The following is a 19,791-nucleotide window of genomic DNA, read 5'->3' as shown; positions in this document are numbered from 1 at the left end:
CATTCTGGGTTGGGACGTGAATGGCCTAAAATTCTGATTATAGTTCCGTGGTGGTTGATTAAAATTCCTGGGTTTTGAGGTGGTTGCCTGAAGTTATGGTTCCAATTTGCGTTATAAGGTGGAACTGATAAAGATTTTTGAATTCTTTGATGTTTGGGATTCGATCTAGATTGTATTTTAGAATAGACTTATTACTTACGGTTTCTAGAAGTGATGTTATTTCGCCGGTTGCCCGATAATTTGTCGGGGATTCCGTCTGTCCAAGCCAGCGAGAGGTGGTTGATGTTCCAATTGCCCGATAATCCTTCGGGGATTCCGTCTGTCCAAGCCAGGAAGAGGTGGTTGACGTTCGATCCACCAGGAGTGTCACTTGCAATTCACTAAACTGCGATAATCCGTCGCAATCGGTTTCCCGAAATCACAAACTTTCAACACTCGCGGATCCTACCGACTGCGCCACTTATAATTTTGGTTGTTCGAGATACGTTTTTAAAAAAGAACGAACAATCGACTGCCCTGCTCAAGCGAAGAAATACGAATGAATTTATTATCTAATTAATTTACGCTGATACCAGCAAGAACCATGTCGTTGGTCATGGCTCCAATAACACCGGTGCGGAATGTGTAAGGTGTCGGTCTCCGGTTACGTCTGGTGCAATGTGGCTAGCTTGGAGTTAACCGCTAAGACTTGCTGTTCCAGCAATTGGATTTGGGTTGCGTTTACGTCTGTAACTTGTGTATTTTAGAACGAATGGTGGTATTTGTCATAAAAACATAAATAAATGAGAAAATATTTTTTTTGCTCCAATTTTCGGCAGTGTCTACAAAACAAACGGAATTTGATCACATTTTTGGCATGCAATAGGCTTTAAATGGTTTTAAAAGTAAATCCAAATCACAGACAAATTGACATAACACAGATTCTCTTAAACGATCTGAATAGCATTATGTAGGAGTTAAGCCCTTGCCAGGATTACGTGCTCCTACCCTGCCGTAATCTGAGAAAGGGACGTAAGCGCCAAATTACAACAACATGTCTTCCATTTTTCTGTTATTAAAGAGCTCAATGAGTAATATTCGTTAACACCATTTTTGAAAAATGGCGTATACGTCACTTTTCCAGAGTACGGCAGTACTGATCTTAAGATGTATCCAATGCAACATTATGCTTGTGTTTCTGATTCTTATCTATGCCACTGATCTCGTCGTCTAAGTCTTTTGTCCGCATTCTATATAGTAGTTCGTGATCGTGTTTATCTGTCGAGAGTCCATGTTTGTCCGAATTCATCAAGTTTACATCACCCGATTAAAAATAAAAAATAGTGCAACATCTAAGTACAACTTGCAAATCTTGTTCAATTGTAGATGGGGTTGGGTTTGTACATTTGAATTGAATTTGGTACGACGGTTTGAATAATTTTTATTTTCTCCCATAAAGATTTCTATATGAACACAACTAGTCTTCGCACCACCATTCAATCACCATCGAATTTTTTGACTTTTTGCCAGGATTCTTAGATTGTCAAAAAGATGCGAATAGAGATTTTTAAACATTTTTGAAATTTAAACTGTCGCAAGGCAGCTTCAACTTACTCCAGGTCATTTGGGGCTCTCTGACTAATGCTTTATTGAACATTTATTTTTTCCTATCTGAAATATAAAATGTAATTGATAATATTTTATGTTACTTCTTCCAGCTGTCGCCGAAATTTTGGAACAAGACGGCATAAAGGGACTGCCCATCTACCTCTACGGCAATGAACAGTCGGAAAAAAATGATCAGTTACCAAGTAAGTATGCTGACGTTTGCTTTCACTGGTATTCATGTGTGCTTTCCATTCATTCTTTCCATGTTCAGTGTTTCGTGAGCTGCGGTAGATTCTTATTATCAGCGCTGTCCAAAGCAGCTGCCGTTTTCCCATAAACGGCACACATTCGGTTCCTGATGATGTATTTTCTGTATTTGGTTCCCCTCCCGACCATCCCATCCTCCCTCTCCCAGAGTAGAGTGCAAAGCCCCAGAACTCGCCTTGGCAGTAGTGTCCAGCATTAAGCATTTTCCCATGGTTTTAAGCTCCTTCAGTTTAGGAGAGGTGAACGTTCCTATCCCAGCCCCCCTTTTGCACATCCTTAGTCTTGCAACTGCAGCATCAAGAATTGCCGAAAGTAGCTCACGGAAGATATGTCTTCCTTCCGGATCCCTTCCCAGCTAGATAATAGATAATCATAAATCATTCCCTCATGAGACGGAAAATTTTCTTCCACCTATTTCCCAGAATGCTCACTCCGGAAAAGTTCCATTCTTCTATGCCGTGCCATTTCTTTTTCTTTATTCCTTCCACAGATGCTGACAACCTAAGACAAGCTTTGGACAATGTACCGAGTGTGGATTTAAGCTCTCTGTGGAATGATGTATCACCGAGAGATAAATTAGTTTACATTTACACCTCCGGAACGACGGGAATGCCCAAGGCGGCTGTAATCACCAACTCCAGGTGAGTCGAGGAGATTGGTTTAGTTTGAGGCGAAGGCTGGATGAATTGTGGACAATTACATGCTTCGCACATGCATTTATTCGTTGTCGCATGGTGTTCGGAAATGCATTGCAATATTAGTGGGGTTCTGATTAGGGTTGAGCTTTTTTTGTCGTCAACAGTAAGAACTATTCTCGAAATTAATTTATTGGCTTTTTTCGGTGATAATTATACTACTCAAAGCGAAAGGGAGTAGATGAAAGTAATGAAGATACAGATTCGATTGACACCGCAAGCGAGCGGCAAGTGTGAAATGAATAGAAACTGAAGATTAGCAGAGGGCCATATGAGAGAACAAACATTGTTGAAATCGCTGTTATTCTGCCTAACGTCCACCCAGGAACGGCTTGGATAGTGACGTGGTGATCACTGTACCAAGCAGGCAAAATAACAGCGATTTCAACCTGCTAAAGTGCTGTTCGGCTAGCGTAAACAGTTCTATTGATTCGTGGCATATTTTCAGAGATTCATACAAGAGCGCGCTAAATCTCTTCACGCATAACTCTCGCAAGCTCATACTTCGCCCAAATTAAATCTTATTCGAACTGTATTTCATCAATTTTTCGCCAATTTAGGCAGAATAACAGCGATTTCAACAATGTTTGTTCTCTCATATGGCCCTCTGCTAATCTTCAGTTTCTATTCATTTCACACTTGCCGCTCGCTTGCGGTGTCAATCGAATCTGTATCTTCATTACTTTCATCTACTCCCTTTCGCTTTGAGTAGTATAATTATCACCGAAAAAAGCCAATAAATTAATTTCGATAAAGTCACGCGGTGATCAAAGCTTTCCTAATTATAGTAAGAACTATTGTTGAAGGTTAAGTGATTAATCAGATACGATGTTGTCAGTCAGTTTCAAATATTACGAAACTTAAAATGTAGTTTATCGTATATAAATTGGAAAAGCCTCTAAGAATTTTTTTAAATGTTCCCCCAAAAACTTCCAGTTTCTGGAATTTCTGAGAATATCTGAAGTAGTCTCATATTTAGGTAATGATCGATCTGAATCTAACTGTAATCTTGATATTTTGTGTATTTTTCTAATTACTCAGGAAATACTTCTAGGTATTAATTCGGATAATTCATCCAAAAATTCCTTCAAAAATTCCCTCGTTAATCCTGCAGCTACTCATGTGGAAATTCCTCCAAGATTTTTTACAAGCAATCCTCCGAAAATAAATACAGAAATTCAAAAGTAGCTCTACGAATTCCCACGGAAATTTCAGTGAAAACCATTTCTCGTTTTGAACGTTTGAAAGCGGATGAACATTTGACAGTATGTAACTTTTGGCGGTACGACATTTGACGGATTGTACTTTTCTGCCAAATGACTTTTTGCGGGATGTATTGCATTTAACAGATTGTCATTTTTGCCTTTCGCATATACTTAGTATACGTAAAGGCTATAGGATCACTCCAAAACCGAACTTTTGATAGAAGGCTCGGAGACCCATAGTGTTATTTATCAATCGACTCAGCTCGACGAAATGAGGTGATGTCTGTATGTGTGTATGTATGTATGTATGTGTGTGTGTGAACAAAAAAATGTGAGACACAATTTTTCGACTTAGCCTTATACGATTTGCATTCGACGCGGAAGTTATTAAACAAACATTGTTTTTTTTCCCATTTTTCCCAAGGGTCAGAAACCGATTTTTTTTTCAAAAACAGCTGAAATGCATTTAAAAAAACGCAAATAAATGTGAATTGATGAAAATAGTTGAATCTATCTCCCTTAAAGTGCATTTTTGACCACTCTTATGTGCTTTCCAAGAAAGCACCATCACCGCTAGGTGGATTATTATGGGTTTTTCTTTTTAGAATGGTGTAGAATTCAGAAGACTGTCACAAACCTTTATTATACCTGGAAAGCTGGACCCTTGGATAAAGGGACTATCTCCTCTCCTGGCGTTGTTACGGACAGATGTTTTTTTAAATAATCAATTATTTCTTCTTTTCGCCTTATACCGATCAAACGTGTTAATTTAAAGCAGGAATTATCTTTCCCCTTCGCCTTGTTCCGAGCAGACGCGCTCTTCTAAAGAAGGCCTTATCTAATCCGTTCACATTATACCGGGGACACGCATCCATTTACAGAAGGCATTGTCTTTCATTTTTGCTTTATACCAGACATATACGTTCATTCATAGTTCATTTCTTTCTTTCCGTTATATGTAGTGAGCAAACATGTCCATTCAAAAAAGCATTTTCTCCAAAATTTTCTCCTTACTGCCTTATACCGGCCAGAGGCGCTCATTCAAAGAAAGCATTTCTTCTTTCATTGCACAGCAAATAATTTTGAAAATTCAACGACGTGTAAAATTGCAGGTAACCACAACAAACGGATATACACTCGATATTCAATTAAATTTAATTCAATTTTACAAGCAAGCACGGTTTGAATTTATTTCGATTTAAAAGAACAGTAAGATCGATTGAATGTTACGTTTATTTGCATGCTCCAAATATGTGCATGAAAATACATTTAAAATCACAACATATTTTTAACTGTGTGCTTTAAACCTCAATCTAAAAGAATTTAGACCAGTTTGCAAAACTAGCACCACGTATTTAAGCAGAATAAAATCAAATTATCTGTCGTTTATTTGGAAGTCTCATTTGCTGTAACGCGTTACGGAGCCGAAATCATTTTTAATACATTTTCATGATTATTTTATAGATAGAGTGTGGTAAGACGCACGGCTACACTAAGCTGCGAGGAGGCAATGTCCCAGTGGGGGGATGTAATGTCAATGAAGGAATAGTTTTAGGGAAAGACTCGCGGTTTGGTCGAGGTTAGGAATAACAAAAATACAATTGAAAAGGCAGGGAATTTGAGGTGCTTAATCAATTACTCCTTAGCCTTGCGGTAAGACGCGCGGCTGCAAAGCAAGACCATGCTAAGGGTGGCTGGGTTCGATTTCCGGTGTCGGTCTAGACAATTTTCGGATTGGAAATTATCTCGACTTCCCTGGGCATAAAAGTATCATCGTGTTAGCCTCATGATATACGACTGTAAAAATGGTAACTTGGCTTAGAAACCTCGCAGTTAATAACTATGGAAGTGCTTAATGAACACTAAGCTGTGAGGCGGCTCTGTCCCAGTGTGGGAATGTAATGCCAATTAGAAGAAGAAGAATTGATTACAAAGCTGATGTTCACATAGTTGGTATACTTGGCGAAGTAACGGGGCTAACAAACATTTTCTAGGAAGACATCATCTAGTGGAAGACATACGAATGGAGTTTATCGGTAGAATACAAAAAGAAGACATTCTTAAGGGAATACAACAGCGAATGGGATGAGTGGACAATGCAATGGTTATAGCCTAAAATCTGCAACTTTCAAAAACTGTTGTACAGGTGACATATATTCGAGTTCAAGACCTGCCAACACTTCCTTTATCAGCTTTGGTGCACATGGTCAATATCCTAAGCCGCAAACAAAGAAATTGCCTTCTGAGAGGCCCATTCTGGAAAGATGTGCATTTAAAGAGTAGTGATTAGAGACCAAATTTTTTTTTTAGCCTTGGAAGCTTCAACACCTGCGAGCGAATTGAATACAACCATCCACCCAACTCCCCATTCATCTATTTCTGCTACCAGCTGATCAAAGATTCCCGATGAACTAATGAGAGAAATTCATCGAAGGGATTTGTCGATCGTAAATATCACCATCCGCCCATCTTTATCAAAGAGAAAGAGAACATTACCGCTAGGGAGATCAATCAGGTGTTTTGGTAAACTTCTTCATTTTCAATTTTCATTTGAGTTACTAAATAATGCCTCTTTAATTGAATTTGGCGCCGAACACAAATTACATAACATTTTAAGGGGCAGGATTATGTCTTAAAGTTGCGCCTAATTCATGAAAAAATCATCCATCATATAAAAAACGTTACGCAGTGAGAAGGAAAAGGGATCAAAATTTACAAATTTGACATAACTTGATTATAGAAGCGAATTATAGATTTACCATATAGTGTGATGAATAACTCCTTGCCAAAATAACTTTTTTAATTTATGAAAGAAATCTTAATGAAATATCAAATATATGAAAAATAAATGTAAATAAATAAAACTCTATTTCGTTGATGTCACAATTTGACGATAATTAAATCTGTTCTACCCTCCTTTGTTAGTTAAATAAGTTCTATTCAGTGAATTTTCAACACCAGAAGCTGATACTGCTTGTTTGATCATTTTAGCAAGTCTGTGTTGCGTCCATTTGTCTGGGGCATGAATATACAGTTAATAGCTTTATATGACCATTAGTATTTTATCCAGCATCAAACAGGCTTCTTGCTAGCCAAACAGTGACCAAACTCCGTTGGTTTTGTAGAATATGACAAAAATCGATACTATGTCGAAAATTGGTACCATACCCCATTGAAGCCTCAGAAAATATTTTTCTTCGCTATCTGTATGTTTTTATGGTGAATATCACCATTTATTGCAGGATTCATAATTTTGGCCAAAAATACCTCCTTTTTTCCTATTGTGTAAATCGGCTGAGGGTAAGTGCCTAAAAATGAGTGAGAATTTTTCTTTTAAAAAAATGTATTTTGGCCATAACGTCGAAACCCATAGTCCGACCTGTCCAATTTTCAATACGAAACAATGGGACAAGATTCCGCGTCAAATGCAACTTGGAGCGAAGATATAGCCTTTAAGCATAGACAAACAGACGTAAAACTAGAGAAGTCACCATCGACCATGACTTCAACGATCTTTGATTGCGCGTTTCACACATAGAGGGGCTAATGTCGTAATCCTTCGAGATTGACATTTCACTGCAGCGCCTTCTGGTGACAATGTGTTACGAAACATTGTTTGTTGTAACATGCTCGCAAGATAGTGGTAGAGGAGTTGAGCGACGAATTTTTCAGAAAAATGTTCAAGATGTTACGTCTGTTTGTCTATGCTTTAAGTATACTTTGTATACGAGAAAGGCAAAACGTTCATCGATTCATCGGCAGCCATATTACCCCTTTAATTTTTTTTACAGAAATTTCCTCGGAAATACCTACGGAAAATCCATCGAAATTTCCTTTACGAGTACTTACGGAAATTGCTTGAGGAATTCTTTGAAAAGTGATAAAGAAATTTTGTATTAAACTTCTTTTAGAATTCCTCCTGAAATTCTTTCGTAAGTTCCTTAAGGATTTCCTTAACCCTTATGCGGCCGACGGGGTACCCGTGTTCCTTTTTCAAATTCAAGTGGTGATATTTCAATGAATTTTTATAGCTGAAAGCTGAAACTCGGTGACATCTAAGAACTCCATAAAATGTAGCATCTGTGAGAAAATCACGTTGATACAGTGAGGAGGGACGTGGGGAGGGCATCTGATTTTTTACCACGTGGATGGCCGACAGGGTACCCGTGTTCCACTAAATTGATATTTTCATAACTTTAACAATTTTCAACCGATTTTGATAATTTTGACAGTTTTAGAAACAGAAACTCATATACTTTTTGCCCATTGTCAAGGTTTACAGTTTTTGTCCATGGTTATACAAGAAATCTTTGAAGTAAGGCTTGAGAGTCTACACACGTAACCGAAGGACTATCAACCAGTTTCAAATATATTACAAGCTCATTGCGCTTCTTAGAATAGTCGGTGTTCACAGTATATATTCTGGTTCTCCAAAAACCCCTGGAGTAAGGCTCAGTCATCCAAAAAATCCCTGGAATAAGATCTTATGGTCTGCTAACGTTACCAAAGGTCTATCGAGCAAATTCAAAAACGGTACATGCTCTTTATGGTGCTTAGCATATAATGCTTTCACAGTATATGTTCCGAGTCATCCAATGACCTTTTCTTAAAACATGTTTGTATACCAAGTAGTTCTTGTTGCTGTCATTGATTCCAGGTAGTCTACGAGCTCCATACAGTCAAGATCTTCGCATCAATCTCCGTAATGGAGGCAGTTAACGAAGAATAAACAAGTTGCGTGACTTCTTCTTGGTATATGTTTGTATTCTAAGTAGTCCTTGTTGTTGACGTGGGCTCCAGGTAGTCTACGAACTCCATAGAGTCAAGATCTGTGGATCAACCTCAGTAACGGAGGCAGTTATTGAAGAATAAACAAGTTGTGTGACCCCTTCTTGGTATCTGTTTGTATTCCAGGTAATTCTTGTTGTTGTCATTGGTCAAGTCTACAAACTCCATAAATTCAAGGTCTGTGGATCAACCTCCGTAATGAAGGCAGTTAATGAAGAATAAACAAGTTGTGTAACCCCTTCTTGATATATATCTGTTTTTCATGTAGTTCCTATTGTTGTCGTGAGTTCCAGGTAGTCTACGAACTCCACACAGTCAAGGTCTTCGAATCAATCTCCGTAATGGAGGCAGTTATCGAAGAATAAACAAGTTGTGTGACCCCGTCTTGGCATATGTTTGTATTCCAAGTAGTTCTGGTTGTTGTCGAGGGCTCTAGGTAGTCTACGAACTTCATAGATTCAAGGACAGTGGATCAACCTCCGTAATGGAGGCAGTTATTGAAGAATAAACATGTTTTGTGACCCCTTCTTGGCATATGTTTGTTTTTCATGTAGTTCTTGTTGTTTTTGTGAGTTCCAGGTAGTCTATGAACTCCATACAGTCAAGGTCTTCGGAAAAATCTCCGTAATGGAGGCGTTTATCGAAAAATAAACAAGTTGCGTAACCCCTTCTTGGTATATGTTTGTATTTCTTGTAGTTCTTGTTGTTGTCGTGAGTTCCAGGTTGTCTACAAACTCCATACAGTTAAGATCTTCGGATCAATCTCCGTAATGGAGGCAGTTATCGAAGAATAAACAAGTTGCGTGACCCCTTCTTGGTATATGTGTGTATTCCAAGTAGTTCTTGTTGTTGTCGTTGGCTCCAGGTAGTCTACGAACTCCATAGATTCAAGGTCGGTGGATCAACCTGCCGTATTCCAAGTAGTTCTTGTTGTTGTCTTGAGCTCCAGATAGTCTATGAAATAGAGTCAAGGTCGATAGATCAACCTGCCTTCATTAAGGCAGTTATTTGAAAATAAACAAGTTGTGAGACCCCTTCTTGGTATATGTTTGTATTTTAAGTAGTTATTTTCATTGTCGTGGGCTCCGTAGCAAGGCAAAATATGTGAATGGAATCCGTATTTTTTTGTCGAAGAGACTTACAAACTTATTAACAGGTACTCATAAATGATTCATAATAAGCTACAGGTAGTGAAGCGTTAGGCAAAATCACGGGTAGACAAAATCTGGGAGTGACAAAATCGGGTCAACCTCATCTGAGTGAATGTACGCATTCCTAGTACAGTAGCCGTTCGATAACTGCAAAATGTTTACTTTTCAGTTATCGGATGCCGTTCGATAACTGCAACGCACTCTAGACGTCAAACGGTTGTCAATCGACGTCAAATGCAATAAAAGTGCATCTAAATGTGCAGCGCAATGCAGCTGTCATTGAGTCTGACATCGGTTTGAAGTTTAGCGGTCCGATAACTGTAAAACTGTTGCAACTAGCGAATTGCAGTTTAAAAGCATTGCAGTTAAATGACTTGCAGTTATTGATCATCTGCTGTAGTTTTTGTTTTTGCCATGGTACTAGGTAGTCTATGAACTCCCTATAGGAATGATCTGCAGATCAACCCACGAACGGAAGGCTATTTGTATATGTTTGCATTTCAAGTAGTTCAAGTTGTTGTCATTAGCTCTGGGTAGTTATTGAAGAATAAACAAGATGTGAAACCTCATCTTGATATATTAGCATTCCAAGCAGTTATTGTTGTCTTGTATACAAACTTCATTCATATCCCTAATATGAAGTTGTCTATTCTTTGGAAATGCAAAATGTAAATAAATTGGAACGATACAACTTCACGCCGAGAACGTGAGGGAAAAACGGGCTAATATCGCAAATATCATGTACCATATTAAAATTAGATTGAGGACACTCCTCACGGAACCCAAGTTTCAAAGTGCTCGCGTTTTCGGGGGCACACCAATCGATACGGAGGCGGCGCACAACTGTCATTTTTGTTGATTTAGCTTTGCTGCGTCGCAGCATGCGTGAAATAATAAAAATGACAGTTGTGCGTTACTTCCGTATCGAGTGGTGTGCCCCCGAAAACACGAGCACTTTGAAACTTGGATTCCGTAAGGAGTGACTTTAAAGACCCTCTAGATATTCGTGTAGGCCTAGAAGTCTTACTCCATAAATTTCTAGGATGACCATTAGCATATGCCATGAACGCTTTTTATTCTAGAACCCCAAAGGCATGTACCAAATTTAAAACAGGCTCTGGTGTAGATCCTAATGCCTTACTCCAGGGTTTTCTTGGATGACCATGAACATTTGAAATGGGTGCATTCTATTCTACGTACCATAAAAGGCATGTATAACTATTCAAATAGGCCGAAAGAGCTCTGGTTACGCGTGAAGTTCCTGAGGATTGTTCAAGTGCAATGAAAGCGGTATATTCTATGTACCACAAAGGGCATATGCCACTTTTGAAACAATCCGAAAGGTATCTGGTTACGTGTGAAGATCCTGAGGCCTATTCTAACATTTTCTTGGAAGACCATAAACATATGCAATGGACGTATTCTATTCTATGTACCACAAAGGGTATGTACCACTTTTGAAACAAGCCAAAAGATCTCTGGGTACCCATGCAGATTTAAAGGCCTATTCCAGGGTTTTCTTGGATGACCATGAACATATGCAATGAAGGCGCCAGAGGACTTATCCGAGAGATTTCTTCGATAGCGCAAAACATATGTAGTGATCACATTTGATTTCAAGATGCGCAAAAAGCGTGTACCACTTTTGAGACAAGTCCATAGACCCATGGTTATGAGTGTAGACCTTAAGGCCTTACTCCAGAGATTTCTTGGATGACTCGGAACATATACTGTGAACGCATTCTATGCTAAGTACCACAAAGAGCATGTACCGTATTTGAATTTGCATAATAGGCCTTTGGTTACGCGAGTAGATCTTTAGGCTTTACTCCAGAGATTTCTCGGATGACTAAGATCTCATTTCAGGGATTTTTGCATTACCCGAAGCATATACTGTGAACACCTTCAATTCTAAGAAGCGCAAAGAGCTTGTAGCATATTTGAAACTGGTTGAATGGCCTTTGGTTACGCGTGTAGACTCTTAAGCCTTACTTCAAAGATTTCTTGTAGAACCATGGGCATAAACTGTAAACCTTGACAATGGGCAAGAAGTATATGAGTTCCTGTTTCCAAAACTGTCAAAATTATCCAAATCGGTTGAAAATTGTTGAAGTTATGAGAATATCAATTTAGTGGAACACGGGTACCCTGTCGGCCATCCACGTGTGTTTTTTTTGTTGGCCGCATAAGGGTTAAAGAAAATTTCGCTAGGTATTGTTTTGAACATTCCTCCAGTAAAATCTGCGGGAATTTGCCCAGAAATTTCTTGAGGAATTTCTTCAAAAAATGTAGGAAATTCCTTTGGCAACCGTTCCATGAATTTCTTTAGACTTCCGAGAATTCTTTCTGAAATTCCTTCAGAGACTCAAAAAAAAGTTCCATTGGCATTTCCGTAGAAATTCCTTCAGATTTATTTCTGATTTTCCTTAAGAAATTTTGTCATGAGTTCATTCGGAAATTCCTCCAGAAATTCCACCGGAAATGCTTTCAAAAGTTCCTCCCGAAATTCCTTCGGGAAGTCCTTTAGGAACTCCTTCATTAATTTCTTTGGGAGTTCATTCGAAAATTCCTTAGGAAATTGTATCGAGAACAATTTCATTCTTTAATACATGTCCAGAATCATTCTTGCTACAAAATTTCCGGAAGAACTACTGCAGGAACTTTGGAAAGAATTCTTCAAGAAATTTTGCATGGTTCTATCATAGATATTAAAAGAACATTAGTACGGGTTCCTAAGAGAAATTCAGAAGGATGCCCTGGAATTTCTTCCAATAATTTGCGAAAGGATTTCCAAAATAAAATAAGTATTTTCCGAATTATTCCTGGAGTAAAAGTTCCCGAAATAATATCTGGGAGATTTCCTTGAGGAATTTATGGAGGAATTACACGACAAATTTCCGAATTTATTCATGAAGGGATTTCCGAAGTGGTTTAGATAAGAATTTCTAAAGGAATGGCTGGAGGAATATCCGAAGGAATTTCTAAAAGAATCTCTCAGAGAATTTCCGGAAGGAATCCCTAGATTTCTTCATGAATTTCTCCAGGAATTCTTTGAAAATTCCACCATGAATTGTTTGAGAAGTTTCTCTAGGATTTATCAAAATCGGCTCCACTAGTGTAGATGTGATGAGATGAGATGAGGTGAGGTAAGTAGAGATGAGGTTAGGTGGGAAGAGGTAAGATGAGATGAGATGAGAGAAGAGAGAACAAAGAAGAGGGCAAAGAGAAGAAAGAAGGGAGGATATGTAATAGATAATAGAGAAAAGAAAAGAGAGAAAAGAGAAAATAAAAGGGAGAAAAGAGAAGAGAGAATAGAAAGTGCATGTAGGCAGTTTTTCTAAGCTATTTGCAAGCTAACTGTTTATGGCTGTTAGTTTATATCCGACTTTTAACTTAGTATTTGAGAAATAATAATTTTTTGAAATCTATGCCAACCTCTATTTCTCGAGCAACATATGATTAGGGCCGAAAAACCAACAAAGCTGAACCGAGAAAAATGAGGTTTAAATTTTCTATGACTAATTTAATTCATTTATTGAAGCAGGAACTCATTTCATTGCCAAAACCATGTCAATACTATACGTAAATGGTTATATTTTAACAGCTGATCAAGATTAATTGAAAAACCATTCGAAATCTACAAAATTTCAGCTAAAACAAAAATCGCGCCGTTTACTTGCATCACCGGCAACACGTCTGGTTTTTAAGCCGTTTGCCCAAAGCTAGTAACACCATCGGATTTATTTAGATTTGTTAGCCAGAGCAGTTCTGCTATGCGATATATTGAAAACCTAGTAAGAATATACAATTTAAAATAACTTGAAGCTAGATTTTCTAAATAAACAATATAAAGTGAACGGCCTAAAAACCAAAGAAAACATTCCGCATGGTATAGTTAAGGGCGCCAACAAAGGACTTAAAAACCACTACGATGCAAATGGTTCATAAGACGTTCACTCAAAATAGCAATTAATGTGTTTCTTAAGAGATATCAAGTACGGAGTTTTAACTAGCATGAAGAATAATTTACAAAGCAATCGTTCATGCCAGAAAATCAAAAATCATGGTTTTGGTTTATAAGCCGTAATCATATGTTACGCGAGATTTCTACTTTATGTTTTCATTAGACCTAAGCAGGCGACATTCGGGCCCAGTGGATAATCTTTTTTTACGTAGGTGGTGAAATACTATTCTTTTTTCGACTGTAGTTTGATGTTTCGAAGATAGCTTTTTAGTCATGACCAAATCAAAACATTGTTATTTAACTTTCCAAAAATTAACAAAATCAAAGTAATTTTGTTTTGATTTGGATGGACTGTACTTCGAAACAGGTTTTGGTGAAAAACATATTTCATTAATTCCTTTTTTTCAGTAGAAATCTGAAAGATAAACGCCTATGTCGTGATTTGACGCTCAAATTGGTTTACCTTGCTGGTAGGATTGCGCTGGTTATTTAATAAGAGGGCTTTCACTACCAGCCAGAGAATCATTGAAATCAACAATTGGCCCTAAAAAGGACCATTTTTTGCAACTCGTTGAACGCCGCGCCGTATCTTGTTGGCCTCCGATCCAAACCGCCGCTCTCCGCTTTTGCTCCGCCAAACAAATGAATGGCCCACGACACGATTTGACGTGTTGAAACACACGGAATGCCTTCCGTGTTTGCGTTCTGCTGTCTGATCCAGCCTGGCTGCAGCAGCTCCGATGCGATGCTTCGACTATCGCGTCCGTATGAAGAATGACTTAATCAGTGCAATGCACCTTCTTTTATAGGCGAGGCAGCATACGCTCCAAACAATAAGAACGATCGGAGGGAAAATAACATTTTCTTCCTAGGGATGTTGTCATTCTGACTTACAATAAGGGATGCTTAATTTTTTTTCTCGGCATAGTTATAATTTGATAATTTTAATAACGAAGACGAGCCAGCCTAGGGCTAAATATCTCCTTAACAGGGAATCAATATTCGAGCAACGCCTAACAATATACCCTTTGTCGTCAACAGAGTTTGTTACTGACAAACGCACTTAGCGACAAACCTTTATTAGAACCCGAACACAATATGACAAGAATCATTTGCCTTGCTTGCTCTGATATTTCCGAGAATACGATGCTAATATTGTAATCATTGGTGGATTCTTGAATATTTCCATAAAAGCAGAAACTATGATAGTATAAAACCAAAATTTGCTCTAGAAATAATGCCAAATAATGGGATGAAAAGTTAGCAATAAGATTGTCTTCTTTTTTTTGCTGACAAAATTTTTCGGATCTTTGTCATTATTATCTTCGATAAAAACAAAGCTTTGTCGTTGGTTCTCTTTTGTCGCTTGTTTCGCATGCGCATTTTTAGAAAAATTGATTCCCTGCTCCTTAATAAAGAAACACAAAAAAATTAAATAAATAACAATTTGTTTATTTTTCTAAAAGCTTCATCTATATACTACAGCTTATTAGATGAAATCCTTATTTTGTCCTATCGCCACAGAGAACAGACGTTCATCATCATTTAGCGCTAGTGTTCATTCCGAATTTCCCCAGGGTGGTAGCACCATCTTGTTTACGTAGGGGAGAATGGTCCAAAATGCACCCCTGGGGCAAATGGCCTCACTCATAAAATCACTCATATAATCTGTTGTAGTACATTTATGAACGAATATTACCATTACAATTCATAATAAGTTATTCATCATTGAGCTCCATTGGAAAAAAAATAGCAAAATCCCTTCATATTCACTCATATTTAACGATTGGCTAGTTTTCCACCACATCCGTAAGATTGTAGTTCAATCCATTAAGGAAAAACAAACAACCATGCGTTCACCATCATTTTACATGCAATTGAATCATTTTAGATCACCATTCGGGCGACATCGAAAAAGCTTAAGGGGTGCATTTTGGACCGTTCTCCCCTATTGTAAACAAACGCTATCGCTTAGTGAGATTGAGTTTGAATGTCGGGCAGCCTGCGTTGGTGGCGCTCAGGAGCGATTTGAATCTTTGAACACGTTTTTAACGAAATTTTGTTTAGGTATCCATGCATTCATTTGTATACGGCTGGTGTTAGCGCTAAAACCAAAATATCCCTTATCGAACAGTTCATTTCTGATAGGATCATACCAAGCAAAGCTTGAAATTAAGATATTCTTCCTTGAAATTAAGAAATTGAGATGAGACTCAGCGGATCGCAGTGATTCATAGCAACCTGTAATACTTCCCGTTTGGAGGAAATAAAAGTTTCACCAACAATTGTTGTAAATTGTCTCGCAGCTGAAGTAATAGAGGGCTTCATTCTATTATTGAAATTGTACGAACTTTCTTCTGGAAGGGGATTCTTTACTCCTCCCGTGGATTTCGCATAAGTTTCTCTGCTTATGAAACCACCGCACCCATTTTGGGTGGATATGTCAAAAAGCTAGGTGCATTTATGTGTGTCATAGTCACAATGTACTTAATTTTAATAGATATATTATCTTCAATTAATTTCGAGAGGCATTTTTTTCATATTGTATTATTATTATTGCTATGTAATTTCCTTCAAAACTCAACAAACCACTTTGTTATATTTATTCCTATTTGATAGGTATTCATACATGTTTTCCATTGTTATTCCAGATTCATCATGATGGGTACAGGTTGTTACTTCATGCTGTCACTCAGGAACGACGACGTCATTTACAACCCATTACCTCTGTACCATTCTGCCGGTGGAATGGTAGGCATGGGAAGTGTCCTGCTCTGTGGATTGACCGCTGTGCTAAGGAAAAAGTTTTCCGCCTCCAATTTCTTCCCAGACTGCATCAAATACAACTGCACGGTATGTCCAACAGGATCCAATAGTTAAAAAAAATCCGTTTAACCCGATAAACAATTTCTACATTTCCGCTACCGAAGGTTGCCCAGTACATTGGCGAAATCTGTCGATTCGTGCTGACTACTCCGCCACGACCAACCGATAGCCAGCACAACGTTCGAATGATGTTTGGCAACGGGCTGCGGCCGCAGATCTGGACTCAATTTGTGTCCCGCTTCAACATCAGCCAAGTTTGCGAGTTCTACGGATCAACGGAGGGTAACTCCAATTTGAGTAAGTGTGGGGAGCTTTTTTCATCATAACTTTTCAAGCTTTTCTGGTTAAAAAAAATGCGAGTAGAATAACAGCAGAAATAATGAAATTTTTATAAAAATGGAAATAAGCAAGCTCAAATTCACGAAACAAACTGAATAAGCAAGCTTGCAGAAATAAATCTAAAGTTAATGATAATATCGGTCTTTAAATATCCAAATTTCTCAGCGTATATATTTCAACCACATCAGTACAGTGGTGAACGGAGTTGTTCTGATGTTGATTGATGACTTGTTTGTGTTTTCTTGCGTGTTTGCGCTCTCTCAATTGCAGTGAATCTGGACAACACGGTGGGAGCAGTAGGATTCGTTCCCGCGTTCGCGAGGACACTCTACCCGGTGACGCTGGTGAGGTACGGCGTACGCCCTTGTCGTTTGACGGTAGCAAACATTCCGGATGAGTAACGAATTATTATGTTCTTTTCCTCTGCTCTGTGATTTTTGATAGATGTGAGGAGGAAACCGGCGAAGTGATTCGTGGTCCTGATGGGTTGTGTATTCGGTGCAAACCAGGGGAGCCGGGAGTGTTTGTCGGCAAGATCAATCTGAAGAATGCTCTCAATTCGTTTGTGGGCTACGCTGATAAGAAGGCTTCCGAGAAGAAAGTGCTGAAGGATGTGTTCGCGAAGGGGGACATGTTCTTCAACTCGGGTGACATTTTGGTGGCGGATTTGTTCGGGTATTACTATTTCAAAGATCGGACCGGGGACACGTTCAGGTAAGATCTGGTTGAAAACTTGGTGGAGCATCTAATGACTCAGATGTACTGAATCGTAATAGAAATAAGCTTTTCAAATTAAAACGATTCATTCATTTATTTTCCATCATCCATATCAAATCTTTCGTTTCCCATCATGCCATCTAATAATTTTTAATTCTAATTCTTTACATCTTCCGGTTTCTACTTCCGATCTTTTATTTACAAATGAGCTCCTTTCAGATTGAGCTTCTACTCACTTTTTTAAGCTACGTTTTCCATCTTCCTTTAATGTCTTTAATCTATTACCAGTCTTCAATATTCCATTGGCATAATTTAGAGGAACTGGAGCGACTAAAAAGGGTTGAATACTCACACTGCTCAAAACACAACTTTATTCTTCACACTTTCTTTATTCGTACTACATACCAAGTGAGATAAACTTGCTCTAAATCGCAGTTATTGTGAACGAAGGGTACGAAGTTTTAGGAAGTAATGATTTTGTTGTTTTAGTTTCACCAATCATCCTGTAATAAAATTTACAATTATGAGTTTCATTCAATTATTGCAGATGGCGTGGTGAGAACGTTGCAACATCTGAAGTGGAGGGTGTTATAACGAACATCGTTGGACTCAAAGATTGTGCTGTCTACGGAGTTGACGTAAGCTGACTAATCCGTGTTGAACAATACAAACTATTTAAAAATTAAATCAAACCCCGTTTTACAGATTCCCGGAACAGAAGGTAAAGCCGGAATGGCCGCCATCGTCGATACCGAGGGCAAGCTGGACCTAGAGCAGCTGGCTGCCGGCATCCGCGGAAGCTTGCCTCCGTATGCGCGACCACTGTTCATCCGAGTCCTTTCGGAACTACCAATGACGACGACGTTCAAGCTGAAAAAACGTGACCTTCAGAGCGATGGATATGACATCAGCAAAATCAATGATCCCATCTATTTCCTGCAAGGAAACGGGAGCTACACCCGGTTTAGTGCCGACGAATTTGCCACAGTGAGCAGCGGCAAGGGCAAGTTCTAGGGCGGATGGTCCCTTCAAGCGATAGTCAAAATTGAATAGCCAAAAGACAAGACAGCTTACCAATCAATTCCAATCGACTGAATAGTATGGTTTTTAATAGAGTTTTATGATGTGTCGAGTTAGTTATAAGGAATGATTTTGTTTTTAGTCCGGAGTTTATCCAATCTGCAAGTTATTTTTAAAAATCTCACTTCTGGTAAGGTGATTGTTACATATGCCATCGAGTGGAACTCCAAGATATTCATAGTTTAATTGCTTCGGAATATAAGTTCAGTTTAAAATAAATATGAAAAATCTAGAAAAATCGCCTTGATTCGATTAGTGAGAAATTCCATATAAGATTATTCATTCAAATTCACAGCCACTTCAATAATGTTTCAAATGTATCACCCGGCCCGTATTATTTGTATTAGCTGTCGCCAATTGCATAATACAGCCGTTCTTTTTCCGTGTTGTAGCAGTCGTTAATGTTTGTGTTAATTTATACATCACAGCAAATCGAAATATAGCTATTTTCGATCAACTGTACCGCCCACGTCCCATCTCGTCCAATCACTTTTATCTCTGTTTTGGCCAATTATTCATTTTGGATGAAAGCGGCAGCCATAAACTGTCGTGGAGTGAAAAAAAATAATTGCAATTGAATAAATTGCTCAAACTCAAATTTTGGCTTCATTTTAGGATTCACAAACACAAATAGGCTACTATACTCCACTCGATTCGGAATAAATGATTCCATTTTCGGACCAATCATGTTTGTTTCCGTTTGTGATGGCGGGTGTTTGAATGACGTGCTGTTATGCAAATTTTTGCTCATTGCCGACAGTGCAAATAATGCAAATAGTCATCACATGATGATTGATTGATTTAATTTCGCTATACAAATTGGCTGCTGTGTTATGATGTTTGCATGGGAAATGAAGACAAAAGTATTTTGAACGATTTTTGATTAGGGATTCAAATTGGAACTGAAAGTTTTATGTCTATTGCATTAAAACAGAAAATGATTCTTTAAATTTTCGTTAGGTTATTTATTGCATCATCTAATCATTTCTCCACTGCAAATCTCTATCGAATTCACTTCACATTAATAGCAATCGAAAATCGAACATCCGCAGCCCCAACTGTGTCACCACTCGGCTTGTGACATGCTATCACAATCAAGAAAAACCTCTTCGTATAGGTAATTGCTTCCAGACAGGTGCCAATAAATGCCCTTCCACTCAATCTGGCACCTG

General features: G+C 38.3%; 1 protein-coding gene across 2 annotated transcripts in view; it reads left to right on the top strand.

Moving 5' to 3' along the window:
* LOC134225358 (long-chain fatty acid transport protein 4) overlaps positions 1 to 18,857 on the top strand; it is a 75,448-nt gene extending 56,591 nt beyond the window's left edge. For both annotated transcript variants that reach the window (XM_062705354.1, XM_062705355.1), the window contains 8 exons: positions 1,698 to 1,790; positions 2,345 to 2,495; positions 16,309 to 16,510; positions 16,588 to 16,780; positions 17,093 to 17,171; positions 17,267 to 17,536; positions 18,087 to 18,177; positions 18,245 to 18,857. In XM_062705354.1, coding sequence (XP_062561338.1) covers positions 1,698 to 1,790; positions 2,345 to 2,495; positions 16,309 to 16,510; positions 16,588 to 16,780; positions 17,093 to 17,171; positions 17,267 to 17,536; positions 18,087 to 18,177; positions 18,245 to 18,553 — 1,388 coding nt within the window. In that variant the 3' untranslated portion in view covers positions 18,554 to 18,857. The remainder of the gene's footprint in view (positions 1 to 1,697; positions 1,791 to 2,344; positions 2,496 to 16,308; positions 16,511 to 16,587; positions 16,781 to 17,092; positions 17,172 to 17,266; positions 17,537 to 18,086; positions 18,178 to 18,244) is intronic.
* The last annotated feature ends 934 nt before the right edge of the window (positions 18,858 to 19,791 follow it).

This window comes from Armigeres subalbatus, chromosome 3 (genome assembly GCF_024139115.2).
Source record: "Armigeres subalbatus isolate Guangzhou_Male chromosome 3, GZ_Asu_2, whole genome shotgun sequence".
In the NCBI taxonomy this organism is placed as follows: domain Eukaryota; kingdom Metazoa; phylum Arthropoda; class Insecta; order Diptera; family Culicidae; genus Armigeres; species Armigeres subalbatus.
Note: the sequence above shows the minus strand (reverse complement) of the source record. Positions and strands in the feature narration are given on the sequence as shown.